Below are 24,133 nucleotides of genomic sequence, written 5' to 3'. Positions count from 1 at the left end.
GCTCTGCTCCCTCTCCCAGCTGGGGTTTTTGGGGTGCCAGGGGCTTGGCAGCCACTTTGGGGCTGGAGCAGAGGCTGCAGTGGCTGGGCTGGGGCAGTGACCGCCCCACACAGGCAGAACTTGCTCTGCCCCCAAACACACCCTGGAGATGTCTGGGGCCATTCATCATTTCTCTGCTCTCCAGCGCTGAGGCAACGCACTCTGGCTACAGCTCTGAGCTCGAGCCCATGGCAACCAGCCCTGGCAATGGGGCTCCATGGAGCTGCTCTCAGAAACACCCCAAGAGTTGGGGAGTGCCCCAAAACTGCCTCAGAAACGTGAGATACCCCAAAATCTCTTCAGGAATGTGAAATATCCCAAAACTCACTCAGTAATGGGCTCCCCCTTTGATCATTATCCCCAAACTTTGGCTGTCTCATTGCAGACCCCACCCCACATCCCAAATCCCAACCCCAACCCATCCCATCTCTGCTGGACCTGGATATCAAGAATCCCTTCCCAAGCCTTACTTTCCTCATTTCACACCTCCCAAACTCCATCTCACCCAATACCCATCTCACCCCTCCTGATTTGCATCCCATTTTGCCCAATCCCCTTCCAACCCCTTTCCACCTGATGCCTTTAGAAGGCTGACCTAGAACAGAGGCTGGACAGAGTTAAGTATAAAGTTTATTAAAAGGCCTTAAAGGATACAACTTGTGCCTGGCCAACAAGATACAACAAGAGCCTGGCCAGGGCTACACCCAAGATGGACCAAAAACAAATGTCACACAAATGGACAACTGATCACAAGGTCGCATATTTTTAGAAGTTTAGATCCATCTCTGTATTTGGGTTCATGGTCCAATTAGAGCTTCAGATGATGAAGTCCCATCCTTCTTGTTTTCTCTCTTCAGTCCAGACTTGTTCATACTTTTGGACATGGAACTTATAATGACTGTCCTTGGTATCAAGCTAGTAAAGGAATTGTTTTGTCTACCTACTCTGTGAAGAGAGCTCACTAACACTTAATAGGAAGTTCAAAGCTACAAACTCAGGCAGTGCAGAATTTGAAAAATATGAAAGCTAAAACTTAAGGCAACACACCCTGCAGGACAGTGGAATCCAGCAATTTTGGGTGGGATTGAGTAGATTTCAATGGCACTGAGTAGTTTTGAGGTGACAGATAGAATTTGCTCATCTCCTTGAGTGGCAAGAGATGGAGACAAATAAACCAAATACCCCCAAAACCCTCCCCATTACCTCCCTGAATACCAGATTCCCTTCAAGCACTAGTAAAAGAGATGTTTTAGATGCCTTTGATGAATCTGTAGACTTTTACCCAAATTTTGTCTGTTTTAAAGGAATGAAGATGAATCAAAAGAAAATTAGGGCCAAATCAAAATGACCACCAGCCCAGTGTCTTCCCAACACAGATCACTGGGAACGTGGGTCATCAGGGCTCTGCCCAACGTGGGTCCTCTGATGGGGGATGGAGCTGGAGCAGCGCATGGACACCTTCCTGCACTTGGGGCACTCGCAGGGCTTCCCTTACCGGTGCCTCCGTTGGTGTTGGGTCAAGCTAGAGCTCCAGGAGAAGCTCTTCCCACACTGGGGACACTCGTAGGGCCTCTCCCCAGTGTGGATGCGCCGGTGCTTGATGAGGTTGGAGTTGTGCTTGAAGCCCTTCCTGCAGTCGGGGCAGTGGAAGGGCCTCTCATCCGTGTGAATCAGCTGGTGCTGGAGGAGATGGGAGCTGGTCTGAAACCTCTTCCCACACTGGAGACACTCGTAGGGCCTCTCCCCAGTGTGGATCATCTGGTGGATGGTCAGTTGTTTCCTCCATATGAAGGTCATCCCACATTTCTCACAGTCATAGGGATGTTCCCCAGTGTGAGTCCTCTGGTGGATGGTCAGGCTGGAGCTCTGGGTGAAGCTCTTCCCACATTCCCCACACTCATAGGGCCTCTCCCCAGTGTGGATGCGCCGGTGCCTGATGACGTGGGAGTTTCGCTTGAAGCCCTCCCCACAGTCAGGGCAGCAGAAGGGCCTCTCATCCGTGTGAATCCGCTGGTGCCTGAAGAGACTGAACCTAATGTGAAACCTCTTCCCACACTCAGGACACTCGTAGGGCCTCTCCCCACTGTGGATGCGCTGGTGGGTGATGAGTTTGGAGTTGCAGCTGAAGCCCTTCCCACATTCTCCACACTCATAGGCCCATTCCCCAGTGTGGATCATCTGGTGGCGGATCAGGAATGAGCTCCGGCTGAAGCTCTTCCCACACTCCAAGCACTTGTAGCGCTTCTCCCCATCCTGAGGCTGCTCATGGACCACCAGCTCAGAGCCCTGGCTGGATCTCCGGCCGCCTTCCCGGCACAGGGTGGGTCTTTCCTCCTCAGAGCACCCTGGGATGGGTTTGGAGCCCCTCCTCCTGCGGGATCTCTGTGGATTTCCCTCCCCACTGGATTCCTGCACTGTGGAGCTGCTCAAATCAGCCTCTTCCATGAGGTTCTGCTGAGGGAATTTGTCCTCCCTGGTCTCCATCCTCAGCTCCTTGTCTGGGGGAGGAAGGACAAGGAGAGGATGGGATTTGCCTCCGTGCCAGAGGGAAGGGGAAGGAGATCCCCCCAGTGCGTCCCCGGCAGGACGGCGTCGGCAGCGGGGTTGTCCTGCAGCCGGGGGCCAGGCTGGGCTGGGAGATGGAGCAGGAGAGAGGGGGAAAGGGGCACTGACTTCCTCCTCACCTGCCTGGGTGTCCCGGGGCATCTTCCTCTTCCTCACATCCTCTTCCTCCATTGGGCCAACGGTCTGGGAATGAGAAATCCATGTTTGGGGAGAAATACAATTCACGAGCACATTGGAATAGGGGGTTCCTCCTGCCCAAGTCCATCTCTAGAAATCACAAGCTATCCATAAAAACCTCCCAAACACCAAGATTCATCCCCTAAAATGCCCTCCAGGAGTTCCCCATCTCTGGTCTCTCCCCTTTCATGTTCAGGGGTTCCCCCCTGTCCCAGCTGCTGGGGGTCACGCTTGTACTGGGAGTTCTCCGTTTGCTTGGTCCCTGCCCTCCTCAGGCTGCTGGGAGTGCCAGGAATCTGAAAAGTTCTCACCTTTTCCATCTTCTCACTAACAGATGCTGGGAACCCCAGTGTCTCCACAAGGGGCATTTTCCGCTCAGCTTTGCAGTCCTTAATACCTAAATATCGCCCCCCCCCCCCCCCCCCCCCAAATCCAACCCAGGGACCCCCCAGGATATCTGGGCTGAGCTCCCTGTCTCAGGGCACCTGTGGGATGGGGGATGATGATCCCATGGGTGAGGGGCTGTGAATTCAGGGAGTGCTAGCCCTCGTGGTTCCTTCCTATTTCCCTGATCTTCCTTTGTCTCTCCTCTTCCTCCCTCTACTCCCCTTCCATCCTTTCTACTCCTCTTCCTACCTAACGCTAGCTCCTTCTCCTACTTCCATCCCTTCTCTCTCTCCTTCTTCATCTCTCCTCCTCCTCCCCCAGGAGCAGCGACACCCTCGGTGCCCCGTTCCCAAACCCCTCACAGCCCACGGCAGGAGCGGGGATGGAGCCGGGACAGGTCGGGATGGGCAGCGCGGGGCTCTCCGCTGCTCCCACCCGCTGGGGACGGGGGGAACCCGGCCCGGGGAAAAGGAGAGGGAAACTGGGAAAACTGGGGGCTGCAGATCCAACCTGGGGCTGGCTGGGGACCCTGGCTGGGGACTGCCAGCCCTTGGGGCTCCTCTGGGGAGATGTGGGAGGGGGGAACACAGAGAGGGCTGGGGGATCCCAGGAGTGGCAGCACTGGCAGGGACTGGTTTGGACTGGGATCATCCTGTGATCACACTGGCAATGACTGGAACTGTATTGGATGTGTACTGACATCTGTATGATGTCACAACTTTATGATGTGTATTGACATCATACTGGGATCATACTGGGAGCAGCTGGGCCCATGCTGGGGGGGACTGGGATCCCACTGAGGGGACTGGAATCATACTGGGATTGACTGGGAGTGGCTGGGAACAACTGGAATCATGCTGAGAGCAACTGGGAGGAGCTGGGAATGACTGGGAGCGTGCTGGGGCTGACTGGGATATACTGGGAGAGACAGGGAGTCCCAGGGATCACACTGGAGGCTACTGGGGTCACACTGGCACTGACAGGGAGCAACTGGGGGCCACTGGCCTCATACTGGGAGTGACTGGGATCAGACTGGGAGTGTGAAGGAAACTGGAAAATTGGGGAAAAAACGAAAAAAACCCCAGGATAAATTCAAGGAAAATGGAAGGGAAAATTCAGGGAAAAACCAGAAAAATATCAGGGTGAAATCCAAAAACATCAGGGGAAAATCAGGAAAAAATTGGGAAAAATTTGGGAAAAATGGGAAAATTTGAAAAAATTGGGGAAAACCAGGAAAAATTTGGGGGGGAAAAAAAGAGAAAACTCAAGGAAAAAATGGGGAAAAATTGGGGAAAAAAGTCAGGAAAAGAAAGTGGAAAAAAATTTGGGAAAAATCAGAAAAAATGGGGGAAAAATCAGGAAAAACCAGGGAAAATTGGAAAGAATATTGGGGAAATCAGGAAAAAAACTGGGAAAGAACTTGGAAAAATTGGGGAAGATCCATAAAAGAAAGAGGAATAAAATCTGGAAAGAAATAGGAAAAATCCCAGGAAAAATCAGGTAAAAACTAGGAAAATTTCAGAAGAAATTGGGAAAAAGCTAGAAATGAATTGGAAAAGGAAAAGAGAAAAATCAGAAAAAAGTGGGAAATACATGAAAAAAATTGTGAAAAATTGTGAGAAATCAGGGAAAATATCAGGAAAAGAAAGCCGAAAAGACCCTGGGAAAAATCAGGAAAAAATTAGGAAAAATACTGGAAAAATGAAGGAAAAACCAAAAATATTTGAGAAAAAAAATTGCAAAAAAAATCTGGAAAATAATTGGGAAAAAATCAGAGAAAAAATGTGGAAAAAAAGGAAAATCACGGGAAAATCAGGGAAATGAAATGGAAAAGGATAAAAATATCTGGAAAAATCAGAAAAAAAATAATGAAAAAAAATCAGGAAAGAATTGAGGAAAACCAGAAAAATTAGGGAAAGGATAAGGGAAAAATCTGGAAAAAAATGGGAAAAAAAGGAAAAAACACAAAAATCAAGGAAAAGTTTGAGAAAAAAAATGGGAAAAAATTGGAAAAAATTGGAAAAAAAAATCAGGAAAATAAAAAAAATTCATTGAAAATATTATGAAAAAAAATAAGGGAAAATCAGGAAAAATATTGAGAAAAAATTGGGTAAAATCGAGAAAAGAGAGGGAAGAAACCTGGAAAAAATCAGGAAAAATCAGTAAAAAAATTAGGAAATACAGGGAAAAATCAGGGACAAATTGTGAAAAAAATTGGGGAACGATGAGGAATAAATTGCGAAAAGAAGAGGGAAAAGTCAGGAAAAAATGGGGAAAAATCAAGAAAAAAATTTAGGAAAAGAATTGGGAAAAAACAGGGAAAAATCAGAAAAAGAAAGAGGAAGAAGACTGGGAAAAAACTGGGGAAAATCAAGGAAACAAATCAAGTTAAAAATCAGGAAAAGAAAGTGAGGGAAAAAACTTTGGAAAAATGGGAAAAAAATTGGGAAAAAACCAAGAAATATCAAGGAAACAAACAGGAAAAAATCAGGAAAAATTAGGAAAAAAAAGGGGAAATATTGGGACAAATCAGAGGGAAAAATCAGGAAAAAAATTTTAAAAATACTCGAGAAAAATTGTTTGAAAAATGAGGAAAAAAATCAGGAAAAGAAAAAGGGAATAAAACCTGAAAAAAATCAGGGAAAAAAATCAGGGAAAAAAATAAAAAAAAAAAAAAGAAAAAGAAAAAAATTGCAGGAAAATCAGGAAAAGAAAATGGGTAAAACAGGGGAAAAAATCTTGAAAAAAATGGGAAAAACCAGAAAAATTACAGAAAAATTGGAGAAAAAGTTGGGAAAAAGACAGAAAACTTTGGGAAAAGAAGAGGAAAAAATCAGGAAAAAATGGGGAAAAAAATGGGAAAAATTCAGGGGAAAATGAGGGAAAAATCAGGAAAAAATAAGAAAAAAAACAAAGAGAGAAAAAAATTGGGGAAAATCAGGAAAAGAACAGGATGAAATCCCCCTATCCCATTTTTCCATGGAATTTTGGGAATTGCGTGCCTGGGAGGTTGTAGAAGAATTTCCAGATCTGGGAATCCAGGGAGTGGGGAAAGGTGGAATTTCAGAAGAGCTGGTCAAAATTTTTGGGAAGGTTGATAGCCTGGTCCTATTCCAGCTTCCAGAATGTTCAGATGAATCCCACGCCTCCTTCTAGCTAGAAATCATGGAAAAATCACGGGAAAGCTGTGATTCAAATTCATGGAGTTTTGCCCCCAAAGCACCCTTTTTTCCCACCAAAATTTCTATTTTTCCCCCAAATTTCAATTTCTGAGATAATTAAATGGCGAAGATAATGGGAAATGGGGAAAAATAAGATAGAAATTGAGGAAGAATGGGGAAAAGTTGGGGAAAATTAGAAAAATATGGGGGAAAAGTGAGAAAAATGGGAGGAAAAATGGAGCAGAATAGAGGAAAATGAGGAAAAATGGGGAAAAAATAGGGAAAAAATGGGATAAAAATAGGAAAAATTTGAGGAAAATGAGATGGAAATGGAGAAAAAATTGGGAAAAATGGGAGAAGGAAAGGGAAGAAAATTAGGATAAAATTGTGGAAAAATGAGATAAAACCAGGATAAAAATGGGGGGGGGGGGGGAATAAGGAAAACTGGGATAAAAATGGGAATAAAAATGGTAAAGACGAGGCAAAAATGGGGGAAAAATGGTAGAAATTGGGGAAAATAGGAGTAAACATGGGGAAAAAACTGGTAGGAAATGGAGCAAAAATAGGGTAAAATGGGGAAATAATAGATTAAAAACAGAAAAAAAAATGGGAAAAATAGGAAAACATGGGGAACGATTTGAGGAAAAATGGAGGAAAAATAGGAAAAAAATCAGAAAAACTGGGAAAAAATGAGGACAAATGAGATAAAAAAATGGAAATTGAGGGGAAAAGGAAAAAAAAGGAGGAAAATTGGGGAAAAATAAAAAATAGGACAAAAATTTGGAAAATTGTTATGAAAATGGGATAAAATTAGAAAAAATAGAGCAAAAATGGGATAAAACTGTGGAAAATGGGATAAAATGGAGACAAATTGTACTCTAATAGGGAATGACTGGGAGTGATTTGGCTTATCGTGGGGTGCACAGGAAACTGGAGCCACACGTGGGGAGCAACTGGGCAATGCTGGGAGCAGCCACTGCCGGCACCGGGAGCCCCGAACCCCTTTCCCGGCCATGCCGGACCCGCATCCCCCCGGCCCCTTTGCCGGGGCTCTGCCGCCACCGCCACCGGGACCCCCCAAAAACACCTCCTGGGGACCCCCGGGGTGCCCCCGAGGGGCATCTGCGGCTCGGCTCTGGAGCCCTGCCATCCCCAAACATCCCCCCCAAAAACCCCAAAGCCAGGGAGCCCCGGGGGATTTGGGGCGAGCTCCCCCTCCCCGGGCACCTGCGGGATGGGGGGCGATGGTCCCGAAGGAGCTGCAGATGCAGAGAGCGGGGAGCGCAGGTGGAGACTCCTCTGCCTGCTCCAGCTCTTCCTCCTCCTGCTCCTCCTCTTCCTCCTCCTCTGTCCCTCCTCTTCCTCCCCCTCTGTCCCTCCTCTGTCCCTGGGCGTGGTTCGGAGCCCTCGGGTGAGCGGGGCCGGGCCGGGACACGATGGGAAAGGGCTGGGTCCCCCCCAAACCGAGCTGGGGGCAGCGGAGCTTTGGGGGAACAATGGGAACGGGGCGGGACAGGGGAACAGGGGGAGGTGGGAGCACTGAGGGTCCCCCAGTTCACCCCAGGAGCCCCAAGCCCCGTCCCAGCCCCCCCAGTTCCCCCCGCAGCCCCGGCTGAGGGGGGCTCAGCCCAGGAGCCGCCGTCGTTCGGGGCTCCCCCGAGTGCAGGAACGGGAGAGTTCCCGGCTCGGGGAGGCCCCAGCACAGGAGGGGATCTTGTCCCTCTTCCAGGGCCTTTCAGGGTCTTCAGGCCCCTCTCAAGAGGAGTTTTTCTCTTTTTCAGGTTTTTTTGGGGGGGATCCCACCACTACAGGGGTGTTATTTCCTCCCCATTTTAGGGTGTTTGTGCGGCCGCAGCCCCACAAGCCCCTTTTGAGGGGGGATCATGACGGCTTTAAGTGACATTTTTAGGGGTGTCCCCACCCCAAGCCCCTGTAGGGGATGTTTTGTCCCCCAGGATGAATTTTGGGGGTTCTCTCTACCATGGCCGCTTTAAGGGCCCCCGGTGTTGTCGGGTCCCACTGTAACTCCTCTTAAAAGGGCAACACCGCTCCCGTTGGTTCCGGCAGTGGAGCCCGGGAGGGGTTGGGGGTCCCGGGAGGGGTTTGGGGGTACCTGGGTGATGCCGATGAAGGTGTCCATGGGGATCCCGTGCTGGGTATAAACCTTCATGAGGGGTTCCTGGGGGTTTTCAGAAGTTCTGGGTGTTTTTGGGGCCACGGTGGTTTTTGGGGGGTTCTCAAGGGGGTTTACAGGGGTCCTGATGGGGGAATTTGGGTGATCCCGGGGGTGGAATTGGGGGTCCCAAGGCTGTTTTGGGGAACCTGCTGGTGATGGAGACGGGTACCCCATGCCGGGTATGAACCTTCTCAATGTCTGTATGGGGTTTTGCGGTTTTGGGGAGTTTTTGGACCATCCAGGGATGTGTTTGGGATCAGGGGAGGTTGGGGTGTCCTGGGGGGTTTGGGGGTTCTCGGCAGGTTTGGGGGTACCTGGGCAATGCGGGTGGCAGTGCTGGGGACCCCGTGCCGGGTTTGAACCTTCTCACTGTGCACGGGCAGCGTCAGCGTGTTCAGGGAGATCCTGGGGGGCCCGGGGGGTCACCCCAAATCCCAGGGACCCCAAATGCTGAGGGACCCCCCGAACTGCCCTCACCGCTGGATCTGCTGCAGGCAGGGGGGCACCAGCACTAGGCCCCCACCCTCCACCATCACAGGGGGGCTGTGGAAGAAATCTGGGGGTGCACAGACAGGTCAGGTGGGACCCCCCAAAGTCCTGGGGGAGGGAATACGGGGGGACTTCCAGGAATTCCAGTTATCGGGGGATGAGAGGGGACCCAGGAAGAGTTTAGGGGGGCTGGATGGGTCCTGGGGGGGACCCCCAGGAGTCCTGTGGGGGGTGGGGAGGGCAAGGAACAGGGCAACCCCCAGGATGGGTTTGGAGGGGAACCGGATTGGGGCTCTCATGGCAGTGGGATGGGGAGATCTGCCCATGGAATTCTATGGGAATGGCATGGCAGTGAGATCCATCCACAGAATTCCCATGGGAATGGGACAGCAGCGGGATCCATCCATGGAGGTCCCGTGGGAATGGGATGATGTCTGAGATCCATCCATGGAATTTCCATGGGAATTCCCACATTCCCAAATTTTGCCTACCGAAATCCCACATTCCCATTCCCATATTCCCATGGGAATTCTGCCCTCCCCACCTTTACACTCCAGCGCCTCCCGCCCATATCTGACATATTTCTGGAGACATTCCCTGCAGCTGTGAGCCAGGGAATTTGTTAATCCCTCAGCCTGGATCTCAGGGATCCCCATGGCGGTGCCACAGTTGCCATCGCAGCCCCACAGATCCCCCAGCCCCGGCTCCCCCCGCTCAGCCCCGCTCTGGCTGTGCCGCTGCTGCAGCATCTGCAGCTCCTCGCTGGCCCCGCCATTGGCGCCGCTCTTTGCTGCCCGCCAGTGGCAGCCCGAGGCTGCAGTGACGTCACCGGTCGCCGGGCAGATCCCGGCGGCGCAGGGCGGCCAAGGCGGAAGCGAAAGTGCCCGAGGGAGCGCGGGGGGAGGGGACGGGGCAATTCCAGGGAATTCCCCTGGATCCCCTCCCGGGATCCCCCGGGACCCTCCTCGGCCGCGCACTGCGGGACCCCCGGGACAAACTGGGCTGAACTCCCGGGCCCTGCGCCCAAACTCTGCCTGGAACCCGCCGGCTTCGGCCCAAAGCGGGGGAAGCCCCGGCATCCGCGGATCCCATTTTTCCTGCGGCTGCGGCTCCCCAGCCCCGGCGGAGCAGGAGCGGGCGCTGGGAGCCCGAGCCCCGATTCCCAATCTCCTTCTCGCTCTCTCTGCTGCTCTCTCCCTCTCCTCTGGGTGATCAGAAATGCCAGAGCGGCTGGAGAGCCCCGTGCCCAGCTCGGCTTTCCCTGGAAAGGGAGGCCTGGGGGTGCGGTGCCCCGGGATGGCCGGGAATGGGGCTCCGGGGGTCCCCGGGCTGACGGAACCGGGGGATCCAGGGGCTGGCAGGGGAGGATCCCCGGGAAAGGGGGTGCAGGGCGCTGTTGGTGCAGGAGAAGGGGGTGCAGGGGGTCCCGCAGCTGGGCAAGGAGATGGGGGGCGGTCCCAGGGCCCAGGAATGGGGATCCAAGGGGGTCTGGAAAAGGCTGAGCAGGAAATCCAGGAGTGCAGACCTAATTCACATCAGAGACACAGAAATCCGGATGCAACAGGAAACCAAACACTAAGGACTCCACAACTTGGAAACAATGAACACTAAACCAATGAATTTCTATGGGTTCAGACTGTATAAAGTTTAGGAAAGATCTAGTAAAACTCACATGCCATGGAATGATTTTCTCTGCACATGCAGACTGTGTGTGGTTGAAATTATTCTGTTCAGAATCAAGTCATGCCTTATTTCTCTAAAGACATTGTTGGAGAGTTTTTGCTTTTCACAGTTTCAGTGAAAGGATTACACCATTAGAAGAATTTTTCATAATAATTCTACTTTTCTATTGTCAGTTCTGTTTGGGCCAGGGGTGTGAGAATCAGATTTAGTCAGAAGAGAAGAAAAAGAAAATACTTGATTTCTTTCTAATTTTTGTTTTTATGTTTGTGCATGGCTCTTAGTGATGACAACATTATGGTATGGGTTTTTCCATGTTCACCTTTAAGCTGCATTTTGAAAACCAGAAGACCTTGAAATGTGGCCCTTTAAAATGGAAACAGTTAATAGAAAATTGTCTTAAAAAAGAAAAAAAAATAAAATTGGGGGGGGGGGGTGGGGGGTGGGGTTGGGGCTCCATGTGAGTCATCCCCTGGCTGCCCTGGAAGAGAAGCTTCATTCCAGGCAGCCAGCTGAGGAGCTTTAGAAATGCAAATTAACACCCCTGGGGCAAAGCCTGGACAATGTACCAGGGTGTTCCTGCCTGGGGGAGGAATTGGGCTGAATTCCTCTGCCCCTCACCCCAAGCTCTGCCTGCTGCCACAGATGGAATTTGCACAGCTAAAGGCAGAGCCAATAGTGAGGATATCTGACTCTGCAGCAGAAATTGGTTAAGCTAAAAAGGAAAACTGCAAATGGACAATGCTGTGAAAATTTCACTATAAAAAATGGGGGAGAATCATCCCACTCCCCACCCCAACTTGTGCTCTCACTTTCTATGTTATCCAGGGTGAATTACAGCTCTGGATTTTGTTGCTACCCCAAGTTAAGGGAATTCAGTTGGGAATCCAAGTATGTGCTGATTTAATTAGAGAAAAGCCCAAAATTGATGCAGCCCTGCCCGGTGGGAGCACCCAAAAATGGGGAAAAGATGAATGGCCACCAGAACAAATCCTGCAACACCATGGACCAGCCCCTGGGAACCCTAACAAATTCATATCAGGAGCCAGAGAACTAATTTATCATTTCCATGGCATAATTAGATTACAGGATGTCCTCAAAATAATACCCAACCAGACAGCTCCAGTTCCAGACTTCCCAACCAATCCACCCAGATGAGGAACACATTTCACCATGGGATGGGGTCAGATTATCTTTCAGCAGAAAAAGGAGGCAGAGTTTGTGGAAAATTAAATAACTCAAACTGCTGTTGACAAATAGGTCACAGAGGAAAAGTGGAGAAACAGATGACAAAGGATATAAGAAAAATGTCATGTACTGGTCCAAACATGGAAAGGATGGGAATGGGGAACTTTTTTGTGGTTCCCTGGCAGACCATGGGTTAAACGAATGCACTTTCTCCTCTTATGTTCTACAGCAACTCTCATCTTTTCACCATGCACACACCTTGCTGAGTGCAGCTCATTCAGCAGCTGAGCAAGGGGATGCAGGGGGCAGCCAGGCCTCCTGAGCCACAAACGGCTACAAAAGGACAGAGAATGAGGGCACTGAGAGCAATCCCAAAATCAAAGAACACCCAGGAAGAAAAAACAGAGCCAATGAGTGAATCTGCTTGCAGATTGGGCCAGGGACTTGCACATAAGGAAGCAATGGGAGAAAGCATCAGTTTCAGAAAATGTTACTAATTGACAAGGACCGCTGCTCTGACAAAGTCCCGCTAAATTCCTGAACTTCCAGAAGAACAAAGACTTAACAGAGCCATCAATATCGGATGTTCTACAAAAGTGGTGGGTACATATTAACCGGGACATGCAGGAGGCAGATGGGGAAGTCTGAACCTTCCAAGCACCTCCGCCAGTGGGGAAAGGGACAGGGACACGCGGCCGGGAAAATCAGGACAAAAACGAGGCCGCGTCCTCCAGCAGCTGGAGAGAGCGCACGGCAAATGCCCCACGGCCTCTCCCTTTGGGCAGCAATAAAGTCACTCTCACACCGCTCCTCGGGCTCCTTTGGCCACACAAACCTCTGGCGCCGGGAATTTTCCCGCCCAGCCCCGGGCACAGCGCAGCCACCTCCGGGCTACCGACACGAAGCGGGACGAGCCAGCGCTGCTCCGGCACCGGCTCCTGCCGAGGCCCCAGCGGGAAGGAGACCGCGGGCAGCCGCTCCCGCAGCGCCCTCACGCCAGGGCCAACACGGGCCGCCCACGGCACAAGCCACCCGCCACAGCCCCCCGCCGCCCCCTCCCGGGCCCGCAGCGAGCCCCGAGCCCCCGCAGAACCGAGCGCGGCTCCCACCTGCGATGGCTGGGGCCGCCTCCGAGCTCCGCCGCCGCCTCACCGGGCTCCGGCCGCTGCCGCCGCTGTCGGGCCCGCACAGACGCTCCGGCAATGGCGGCTCTCCTGCCCCACGGCCGCCCTGGGGGCGCCAGCGGCGCCGGGCTTGTCCCCGCTCTGCCCAATCAGCGCGCGCCAGAGCCACGAGTGACGGCAGCAGCAGCCAATCGCAGCCAGCGGCGGGCTCTGCACACGGCACAGCCCCGCCCCGCGCTCTCAGGGCCCCCCGGGCTGTGTGAGGGGAAGGGCGGAGATGAGGAACAGGCCTGGAACGGGCCCGGCCCGAGCCGCCATTGAGCTCCGAACACAAACAAAGTTCTCCGCAGCTCCCGGCCCGCTTTTCCCTGCCCTGGGTGTTCGGTGGCTCCGGCTCAGCGGGAAGCCCTGGAGCCTCACTTCTCCCACCTCTGATTAGAAGCATCAGTGCATCGCTCGGATTTCTCCCAAAAAGGGAAAACTGCCCCAAATACCTGTGGATGAGTGGGGGAGGAGGGAGATTTCTGGCAGAAAATTCCAAAAACTAGAGAAGGATTGTGAGAAGTAAATTAATACCCCTAAAACCAGCTTCCCCCCACCCCTTCCTCCTCCCAGCTGTGCCTCCTACCCCGGCAGTGCAGGTGCGGTGAATTAAAGGGCCAGGAGACCTTCTGCTCCCATTAACAAGCCTTTATTAGAGAGAACTGGGCCTAGAGGTGGGGGCTCGGGGTGCACGCTGCCGCTGCTCGCTGCTCCCTGTGGTCGATGTGGAGGAGGAGGAGGATCACACGGGCCTGTTGTCATCCACTGTCAGCAGGACCGGAGCCTCTATCTTCACTGTGATCGCCTGGAGACTCCGTCTCAGGCTCAAAGGTCTAGGGGTGTCTTCCCTCTCAAGTCCTGCCCAGGTCATGGCAACCAGCTTGCCGGACTGGGATTGGCGCACCCAGTCTCCCCAGGTCCCCGCTGCCTCCACAGTGTGGTCCTCCAGATGTTCCCTGAGCGTGGCTCGTTGTCCAGGGCTGTCTTTGCTCCCAGGTGGTAATATGATTTTAATATGCACCCATGTGCAAGTCTTTATGGGAAATGGGGAAGTTCATCCTGGGCAGCAGCGGCTAAATTGCCTGACAGGTTGGAAGAGAATAAGGGATGGGGATACAAATGCAAGGATAAAACAAGTACGAACTTCTTAACAGTGAACCCTTTTGGGACTTACAACACCAAAACCCCTTATCCAGGGACCTAAACTGGGATTGAAACAGGAACATATAATTTGAACATTGGGATTTTTATTTATAACAATATCCCCCCTCTTTTAATTTGACCAGGCATCAGCCTGCGTCAACTTGTTGTTTCAGGCTCCTGGTAGTGAAACTTCTTTAGTCTTTGGTATTGGTCATATACCCTTTTTGCTGCTTTCAGCTCTGAACTTTCTAACATTAGGATCTTTCTAACCTTCTCTTGGGTTATTTCTAATGAGTTGTAGATTGTGCTGCTAGACTGTATTACTGAGGTAATCATTCTGATCATAGATGGGATGACGCAGGGAAGAAATAACAGTCCTGCTAGTCCCGCTATACCAATGAATGCCACCTTTTCCCACCAGCCCTTAAAGGACGAGAAACTATCTCACCAATCAGTATTCAGGATCGGCATCCATTCTTGGTTCCCTACGTAGGAGATTTTTCTGATCTCTTTAGAAATGTTCCAGATTACTTCACTTTTATCATCTATTTCTAGGCAGCATTCAGAGGTGTTGAACTTCCCACAGATTCCCCCCTCATCAGCGAGAAGGTAATCTACTGCCAGTTGGAGTTGGTACACCACTGTTCGGGTCTGGGAGAGGTGGTCACTTATATGATCAAGAGCCAGAGCTGTTTTGTTCCATGTTATTTCAATTACAGCTTGGAGCCTGATTATTCTGTTTAACATGTATATTGGGGTCCTATATCCCCAGGACCCATCCTGGGCCCAGGTCACTGGCCCATAAGTTCTTATTATTTTCTCCAGGGTCCAGACTGTTCCTTTCCAATTCTGGGTCCCTCCTGTGCTTATTACACTCCTCTTCTTCCTTTTTAGGGGCCTCTTTAGGTTGTCATATAGTGGTACTCCAAGCTCTGAGCCAGCTTGTTTTGGGAGCAGGAAGAAAGCTGGCTTTATCACCCCAATCGTGCAGCTACCTGACCAGTCTCCTGGTAGATGTGTATAAGCTGCATCCCCGCAGATCCAAAAGAAATCATCTGGGGCTTCCCAAAAACCCTCCCTGTCTTCATAGGGGTACTCCCAATGCTTTGATAGGCTTCTAATTCCCCAGAAGGCATTGATCCCTTTTTCTGCACATTCGTAAAGGTTATATCCTTTGTGATGAATGCACCCTTTTTCCCTCTTCTCTAAGGATCAATATCTTAGGTTGGGCTCCTGGGGGAACCCATTTAGTTCCTAGATTCTTCGTTATATCTTTTGCATGCCATCCGCCCCACCAGGGTTCTATATCTTTTTCCAGTTTGTAGAATACAGTCTTCCCCAATTACCTTAGCCTTTAATTCCCATTTTTCTCTTCTCCTATACCCTGGTGTTCTTTGGCCTTCCCCAGTTCATTTTATGCTTAGAATTTCTCAAGGTTTCAAGCTAATTCCCTCCCAGGGCCAAATATCAGACATTTTAGTACTCCCACATACCCAACAATCAGTTATATTTAATTCCTTGCTGATGTTTTCAACTAAATCAATGAACAAGTTCTTCCCACTCAAATTTTCCCATTCTTCATTTCCCACGCTCATGTCCACTCTTTTCTCCTTTACCACATCAGGTTCACCTTTTACTGGTTCGTTCTTTTCAAAGCACAGCCAAGTATCCCTCATGGGACAGTCTCCCAAAAGATGTTCTCTAAAAGTGGCCGTATTTCTGGTAATCCAATATGTTTTTCTGTTTTCTTGGCATTCTTCTAATTGTGATTTGTTATAACAAGAAGGACTCAAATTTGTGTGGACCCTTACCAGGGACCCTAGATTTTCCCCATCATACAAGGGATAATAACATTTCATGCAAGAGTCTGTCCCCATGGCATTGGTGAGGTGCATTGCTATCACCAGACCTTGATGAGCCTTGTGATGATCCTTTTAGGCTCCCTCCTGTCCGTGACTCCCAAGAGGTCAGCAGGAACCATGTTTGATCTCCCCTGGTCTTGCCTCTTGGGGTTTTCCTCACACTCTTTTGGGGGTCTGGGTCCAAGGCTTACAGCTTTATTATTTCTCTTTTGTCCTTCTCCTTTTTACTGTTGTCGTTTTTGGTCTTGGGAAAAGCTGCCCAGGGAGGGATATAGTCTTGGCTAGGAAATTGGAGCCTTATTAGGGGGGGAGGGGAGGGTTATTTTACTTTTTAAAATAATAATAATAATAATAATAATAATAATATAGTTACAAGTTAACCACAACTGGAAAACACCTTAACATTAGTTCACAGACTTTAAAGAAACACTTAACCACAAATGTAGCAGCCAAGAGAACACTTAACAACAACTGTTGTAATTCCAGTTCCTGATTGGGGACTTTAGTCTCTGGGTTTCCTTCTTTAGGTTATTTTCAAGTCCTTGGTGTTGGGGACAACAGTCCAGTTAGAGGGATCTTTTTCGGAGTTGACTTCCCCATCTGGTGGTGCCACTGGTCCTTTAACTCGAGTCACGTGTGTCCACCCTTTTTCCCGGGTTCTCACAGCCGTATGTGTGGTGAGTTGAAATTGGTAGGGTCCTTCAAACTTTGGAGTGAGAGGAGAGTTAGCCCAAGATTTTACCAATACCCAATCCCCAGGGTTGATATGGTGTGTGTCTGCCTCAAAGGGAGGAGTTTGAGGGAGATACCCTTTTTTCCTGAGGTTTTCTAAAGTTTTAACAACAGTTTCCAAATACCTCCTTGAGGTTTCTTCCCCTTCAGTATACTGGGCAGTGCTGTAAGGAGTAATTAGGAAGGGGAGTCCAAATAACATTTCATAGGGGGATACCCCTAAATCTGCTCAAGGTCGGGTTCTTATCTGTAATAAAGCCAAAGGGAAACATTTTATCCAATCTAATTTAGTCTCCAGAGTCACTTGGTTAAGGTCGTTTTTATGGTCTTATTCATCCGTTCTACCCAGCCGGAGCTCTGGGGATGCCATGGGGTGTGTAACCTCCACTTTATCCCCAGGGCTTCAGTGGTTTCCTGGAGGACACAGGCAGTGAAATGGGGGCCTTGGTCCGAGTCTATGTTATTGATTAACCCATACCTGGGGACAATATGTTCCAAAAGTATTTTGACTACTACTCTCGCTCTTTCATTCCAAGAGGGAAAAGCCTCTGGCCAATGGGTCAGGTGATCTATGATCACTAGCACGTGTTTGTATCCCTGTGCTAGAGGCATTTCTGTGAAATCAATTTACACATTTTGGAAGGGTCTCTCCGCTAGTTCCCTCCCCCCTTGTACGGGTTTCATCATCACTCGTTGGTTTACCCTTTGACACATTACACAGCCCTGAGTGATGGCCTTTGCTATATCATAAACCCCTATGCAGATGTTCTCCCTCAAGGAGTGGTCACATAGACCCTGCGTCCCCCAATGTGTCAATTTGTGTATTTCATCCAATACCCTGCTGTTGCAGTCCACAACTCCAGGATCTCGTCCAGGGAAGCAGCAGGATTCTGGGAACCAGCATCAAACACCAACCGAGACGGGCTCCCGTTCATGAAACCATTTATTCAGCATGGGAACAAAGTCAGGTCCAGAACAGAGAGCTCTGAACAGAGGCACAGCAGGGGCTTTTGAGGGACAGAACTCTCAAGGGTTTCCACCTTTGAGGGTGGAGTTCAGGGTCAGGGACGAGTAGAAGCACACCAAGGGAGAACCCCTGAGGGAATCAAACCCAATCAGAACTCCTGGGCTGCCCTTCTCAAGGGGTTTGGGGTGGGACAATGTTAACTCTTTGTCTCCCTGAGGCTGCTACCACACCACTATAATATTTTTTCCCCTGATCTATCATGCTGAGCACCATGCAAGGCTGTAGAGAGGTCAAGACAACCTCTGTTTTTAAAACTCTGCCCTGCAGCTATTCCTTACGGTGCTGTCAGCAGGGAAGACATTTTGTCTTCTAAAACCTTACTTCTGATAGTTTTTCCATCTGAAAACTATCTGGGCCAGGGGCAGCACCCAAGGACCTGCCCTGCCTGGGGGAACTTATAACTGGATCTTATAACTAAGTATCAGAAACAAGGGCACACACTCTGTATTCCAGACTCCAACATTTTATTCTTATTCTTCATTTTCCATGTTTTAAGTACGTCTTCATCTACTTCAGCTTCTACCTCTTCTTCCTAATATTCCTATTCTTATTCTTTATCATTTCTTGGTCTCTAGAGGGTCTTATGCAGATTTTCGTTGAGGGGGAGGTGGGTTTGGGGTTTTTTTCTTTCCTACTATTACTTCCTAAACACAACTTTCTTTTCTTTTGTTAGAATTGTGTGTGTTGCAGTCCAGCAGGCCACCGTCGTGTCCTGGGAGCAACACCTCCTGTCTGTGTCCATTCCTCATGGCCAAAGTGCCACAGGATCAGCATGGAGTCCTTTCCGGAGGAGAGGAAATGGCCTTGGAGTCCAGCAGGGAGGAGCTGGAGCCAGTGTCCCTGCAAAGGGCCAAGAGCCGTGTGGCTGTGGACCTCGGGGACCCGGTGTTAGCGTTCAGGAACACACATAACCACGAATGGTTATATGAAGGTGCTTTATTTAAAGAGCTCTGGGTGTCAGGGGTACACATACCCAAATCTGACCCAACTTGGGTTTCGAGTTGAACATATTTTATACTCTATCATTATGCAACTTACATATTAATTATTAAACTTACATTGTTTTATTATATGCATTGTTTTTACCCAAGCATGAATTTCTCGTAATCCCCCCTTAGCCCCCTAACATGGTTCCCCATGTTCTCTAAACAATAATTATATCTAATCACATCTAACAGTTGTATCATTTATCATAGACTGACTACACAAGTGCAGCTTGACCTGGTCTTTAGCAAGCACAAGGCCTAACGTTTCCAGGGCCTGCTTTTCCCAGGGCTTTCCAAACCTAACTTTCTTTCTAAGTCCCTGAATTTTCTAAGATTTTAAGGCCTTTTACTATCACCGGTGCAGGGGTGCCGCTGGCGGTGCCAGGCTGCCGCTGGGAGCCGATGACTTTCCAGGTGCCTTCCTGGCCGGACGATGGGCCGGGATGCTGATCCTGCGGCTGTGCCGCCAGGCAGGGGCAGTGGAACAGCCCCCACAGCCCCTGCAGCCCCCGCAGCACCTGCAGCCCCCGCCTCAAGAGCGAGCGGCCTTTCCTGTGGGGAAGCAGCTGCCCAGGAGAAGAGACATCTTCCACCGTGGCTTGGGCTGCCGGAGGGCCAGGCCCGGCACAGAGCTGCTCTTGCGGGCACAGCTCGGGCTCCTGGCACTCCACCCAAGCTTCTCGAGGGACAGGCAGCAGGATTCCCTCTCGGGCTAAATCTGCCAGTCTCTGCTGCCTGGCCTCTTCTCCTTCCTCGTGCAGCTCCAGGACGCTCACCTCATCCCAGTCATCGTCCTCCCGCTGCCAGGCCTTGAGCTGGCTGCACAGGATGTCACAGTATTCCCTGCTGTCCTGAGCCAGCTCTCCATCACTGTCATCATCCCAGCTGGACCTGGAGGATTTTCTCTTTGCTTTGCCTCCAGTCACCTCCTGGCCATCCTGGCACAGCTCTTGCTTGCGGCAAGCTTCCCAGTCCAAGAGTGCCCGGTGGCTCGTGCCTTCTCCTGGGGACAGCCGCTGTTCAGGAGATTCTTCCCAATCTGAGAATTCCTGACAGTGATCGCTGTCTGCCTGCCACGGCTCCTGCTCCCTGCACTCGCCCCACTCGGAGACAACTGGGGAGGGCTCTTGCTCCCTGCCCTCATCCCAGTCCCAGAAATGCCAGTAGCTCCCCCATACTTGGACCAGCTCTTGCTCAAGGCCTTCATCCCACTCTGAGAGCTCCTGGCAGCTCTGGGCTTCTCCTGGGGACAGCTGTGGCTCAGTGCAGGCTTCCCCTGGAGTCCCTTGCTGGAACTTGTTCATTTCTCCTCGGCAGAGCTCTGGCTCTTCCTCAGCGCAGGACTCCACGGCTCCTCTCCTCCCTCTGCTCGCCCTCTCAGCCTCCTCCTGCTGCTCCCTCAAGGCCTGGGCTCTCTGTGAGCCGGGCCAGGGCCTGGGGGGCTGGGACTTGGGCTTCGCCTTCTCCTCCTCCGTGCCTGCAGTCCTCTGGTGCACACAGGTACCTGGACACAGCCACTGTCCTGGGACTGACCCAGGCCCCACAAGCCCTTTATATACCCCCCAGCCGGGGCGGGGCTCTGCCATGTCACAATGGACTTTGGGCACCGCAAGGTCCCGCGTCACCACGGCCCCTGACGCACCCTGCCTGTGTCACAAAGGCCACCCCGGCACCCCGTGCCTGTGTCACAAAGGCCACCCCGGCACCCCGTGCCTGTGTCACAAAGGCCACCCCGGCACCCCGTGCCTGTGTCACAAAGGCCACCCCGGCACCCTGTGCCTGTGCCACAAAGGGCACCCCGGCACCCCGTGCCTGTGTCACAAAGGCCACCCCGGCACCCCTTCAACAGCCCAAGGCACCAGGAGCGACCTGGAGCAGCCCAGGCCTTGGGGGATTGCAGCCCCTTCTTCTGAGCCGCTCCTTCAAATGATCAGGAGTGGCTGGGGCCAAGTGAAGGTGCAAAAGGAGACCGTGTGTGTCTTCGTTTGAAAGACAGGGGCCTGCTAAGGGAGGCAGGAGGCTCCTTTGCAATGGAAAATGTAAACCCCCTCCCTCCCAATTATTATCCCTTTGAAAGGCGCTCTCTGGCAAAGATAGGAGGACAGGAAGAACAGTTTGTGCTGCTTTTGCATGAATTGCTATTTGGTGAGCAGGGAAGAAGCCCCCCATGGAAATGATTTTACTGAGAGGAGCTGCTAAGCGAGAGCTGCCCCTGTGCCAAGCAAAATCCAAGAGCTGGCTAGCTGTGGGAACTGACTACCTATTAAAGCATTTAAAAAGCTGGATCCACCTCAGTGAGATTGACATTTTGCAGACAGGCAAGCCCGGGAAATCTCTCTCTTGCTTCCACCTTTGAGGAGGTACCCGGCTGCCGGTCGGGCCGGGCCCCGCTGCACTGCGGCCCTTGCAGTCGTGCTGACAGTGGCCACAACAATCCTTAAAGCTTCAGGGTCCCCTGACACCCGGGCAACCGAGGAGGAAATTAAAGGAGCGGGTTCGCTGGAGTCCCCAGAACCAACTGGAATAGGAAAATCAAGTAGGGATGAGGCCCATAAAGCCTGCGCAGCACAGGAGCAAAGTGCAAAGACCAGGCCTAGGGGCAGACACAACAATATCTAGGGGAGGTGTGAGGGCACAGTCTGAGGGCATGGGTCCAGACACAGGCTGGGGTTAGAAAGATGCAAAATACTGCGACAAATTGCAACCAATCGGGGGAGAGACACGGGAAGATTCTAGAAACATAACTTTCAGTGGGGTGACTTGATGAACGTATGAATTGCCATCAAGCCTTTGGCAAGTGCTTCCCAAGGCTTGAACTCAAAGCCTGCTGCTTCAGGGCTGAAGTCTTTCTGGCCCTGTGTCCCAGAAGGGCTGAATCGCACAGGCTCGGCCTGGCAGGGCTGGGCTGGCCCCAGCAGTGACCGGGTGGGGACGGGAGGCTGCGGGACCCCGGCTGAGGCTGGGCCGGACCACGGCTGCTCACACCTTGCCGAGCCTAAGCCGTGCCCCGCTGCCGGCCCCGCTGAGCTGGAGTCCGCTGGGCTCCGGGAGGAGCTCCGGGTGGGTCCAGGGCCCCTCCGCCACGGCCTGTGTGGCACATGGTAATTGAAAGAAATTGGCCAGGCGACAAGACTCCTGTTTGATGCCTTTATTAGGATTCAGCTCTTGGGGTGGGGGGGCCCAAGGGGTTGTTTGCACCATGGCCATTCCCACACTGTCAGCTCCAAAGAAGAGACACAATTCAGCTTTGCAGCACACACTGCAGAGCTGGGGCTTCCGTCCTCATGAGAGTAGTCAGGGACCTGTCATCCTGGTTCGCTGTCTAGGGCTGTCAGTCCTTTCCAGTCCTCTTAGGTTATGGTGATGCAGGAAGATGGTTTCTAAGCAGGTTTAGGTGATGCAGGGAGATGATCTTGCATCATAGCTTGCTCGAATATGTTTCCTTGTCGTTTTATTCCTCTGTTAGCTCGTTCTTTTGGTGTCCTGCATGCCTTAGTCTGCATTTTACTCGGTTACACAGCTTCCTGGGAGTTTCTTTGTTCTAGTGTGGCAGTGACCATGGGAGTTGCCTCCTTCTGTGGCATACCTTTCTAATGGGTTGCTTTTGTTAGTTGGATTTAGCCCCCATGGGAGCAGCTCTGTTACAAGGCAGCAGGGAAGTAAGGGGAAAGGGTACAGGAATGTCTCATAAGAACCTTTAAAACACTTCAGAAACTGGTAAGTAATTAACATTACTAATAACCATCAGAGTAAACAAGGGGTACAAGGTTTACAAATGGGATAAGAACATTAACTGTACATAACTAAACACATTATTTTATCCGGGGTGGATTTCTTGAGAGATTTTATTCATGACATGTGCCTGCAAGGATGCGGCACCTCTCTGAGCTGGGGGAGAGGCCAGGGCTGCACAGGGGGGATGTTGTTGGCAGCTCCATGAGGACGCTCTGGGACGCTGCCCTGGGGTGTCCAGCGCAGTGGGGATGGATCAGCCCCTGCTCTGCTGCTCCTTCCCGTCTCCCCCAGGGACCTTGCAGAGCCCCAGCCATGCTGTTTGCCCCCAGCCTGCCCACGGCCACCCTGGGGCTGCTCACGGGGGTTTTCTGTGCTGAGCTTTGGCCTGGCCGTGTTCTTGAGAGAGCCTGGGCAAGGAGCCTGGAGCCCCCAGGCCCTGCCCTGAGGCGTCAGCGCTGCCCCAGCAGTGCCCATGGCCTGTCCCTGCTGCAGCCCCGGCACTGCCACCCCCAGGGCTGTGCCCGGCCCCGAGAGCACTCAGGCCCTGCAGCAACACCAGGGCCAGGAGGGCAGCGGGGCAGTGGCACGGGAGCAGCACTGGCAACACCAAGTGCTGCTGCTCCTGGCCACAGCTGCTGTGCCAGCACTGATCTGCCCCCAGCTCTGCACACAGACACTGCTGCTGCAGCTCCAGAGAAGGGAACAAAAGGGGCATCTCTGGAGAAAACTTTGCTGTGAGATCCTTTCGTTCATTGAAAGCCATCAAGAGCACAGCTCCTCATTGGCACAGTGTGTGACCACAGAGAAGATGGAGGGAGAAACAAAATGAGAAATGGCACAAAACAATGACATTTTATTGTGGACAATATTGAAAAGTAAAACAACAGAAAAGACCCTCCAAAATTAAACCAATAAGAAGTATCAAAGGTAACTTTTATTACAAGTGATTTGCAGAAATTGGCCAGCAGTTTAATGTTTCTGAAACCATCCAGTCATCATTCTCCACACTGCAGCCTTGAGCTCCTGGTTCCTCAGGCTGTAGATGAGGGGGTTCAGGGCTGGAGGCACCACCGAGTACAGAACTGACAATGCTAGATCCAGGGATGGGGAGGAGATGGAGGGGGGCTTCAGGTAGGCAAATGTGCCAGTGCTGATGAACAGGGAGACAACAGCCAGGTGAGGGAGGCAGGTGGAAAAGGCTTTGTGCCGTCCCTGCTCAGAGGGGATCCTCAGCACAGCCCTGAAGATCTGCACATAGGAGAAAATCATGAACACAAAACAGCCAAGTACCAAACAGACACTGACTGCAATGAGCCCAAGTTCTCTAGTGTAGGAATTTGAGCAGGAGAGTTTGAGGATGTGTGGGATTTCACAGAAGAACTGGCCCAGGGCATTGCCCTGGCACAGGGGCAGGGAAAATGTATTGGCTGTGTGCAGCAGTGAATAGAGAAAGGCACTGGCCCAGGCAGCTGCTGCCATGTGGGCACAAGCTCTGCTGCCCAGGAGGGTCCCGTAGTGCAGGGGTTTGCAGATGGACACGTAGCGGTCGTAGCACATGATGGTCAGGAGGAAATACTCTGTTGCAGCACAGAAAAACAAAAAAAATACTTGTGCCACACA

General features: G+C 51.4%; 2 protein-coding genes across 4 annotated transcripts in view; both read right to left on the bottom strand.

The window, feature by feature from the left end:
• LOC147647200 (uncharacterized) overlaps positions 1 to 13,103 on the bottom strand; it is a 182,290-nt gene extending 169,187 nt beyond the window's left edge. The window contains exon 1 of one of the 3 annotated variants that reach the window (XM_086872567.1): positions 12,972 to 13,103. The gene's annotated coding sequence lies outside the window, so the exon portion shown is untranslated. The remainder of the gene's footprint in view (positions 1 to 12,971) is intronic. The other 2 variants (XM_086872565.1, XM_086872566.1) reach the window with 2 other exon arrangements.
• Positions 652 to 7,672, bottom strand: LOC147647201 (uncharacterized). Its single transcript, XM_086872575.1, has 3 exons — positions 7,557 to 7,672; positions 2,724 to 2,787; positions 652 to 2,537 (listed from the first exon to the last, which is right to left on the bottom strand). The coding sequence occupies exons 2-3, from the start codon at positions 2,773 to 2,775 to the stop codon at positions 1,531 to 1,533; spliced, it is 1,059 nt and encodes a 352-aa protein (XP_086728701.1). The 5' UTR covers positions 2,776 to 2,787; positions 7,557 to 7,672; the 3' UTR covers positions 652 to 1,530.
• Positions 13,104 to 24,133: the final 11,030 nt, after the last annotated feature.

Source organism: Cyanistes caeruleus, unplaced genomic scaffold (assembly GCF_971803275.1).
Source record: "Cyanistes caeruleus unplaced genomic scaffold, bCyaCae1.hap1.1 HAP1_SCAFFOLD_65, whole genome shotgun sequence".
Taxonomy (NCBI): Eukaryota; Metazoa; Chordata; class Aves; order Passeriformes; family Paridae; genus Cyanistes; species Cyanistes caeruleus.
The sequence above is the reverse complement of the archived record's forward strand: the minus strand, read 5'-3'. Positions and strand labels throughout refer to the sequence as shown.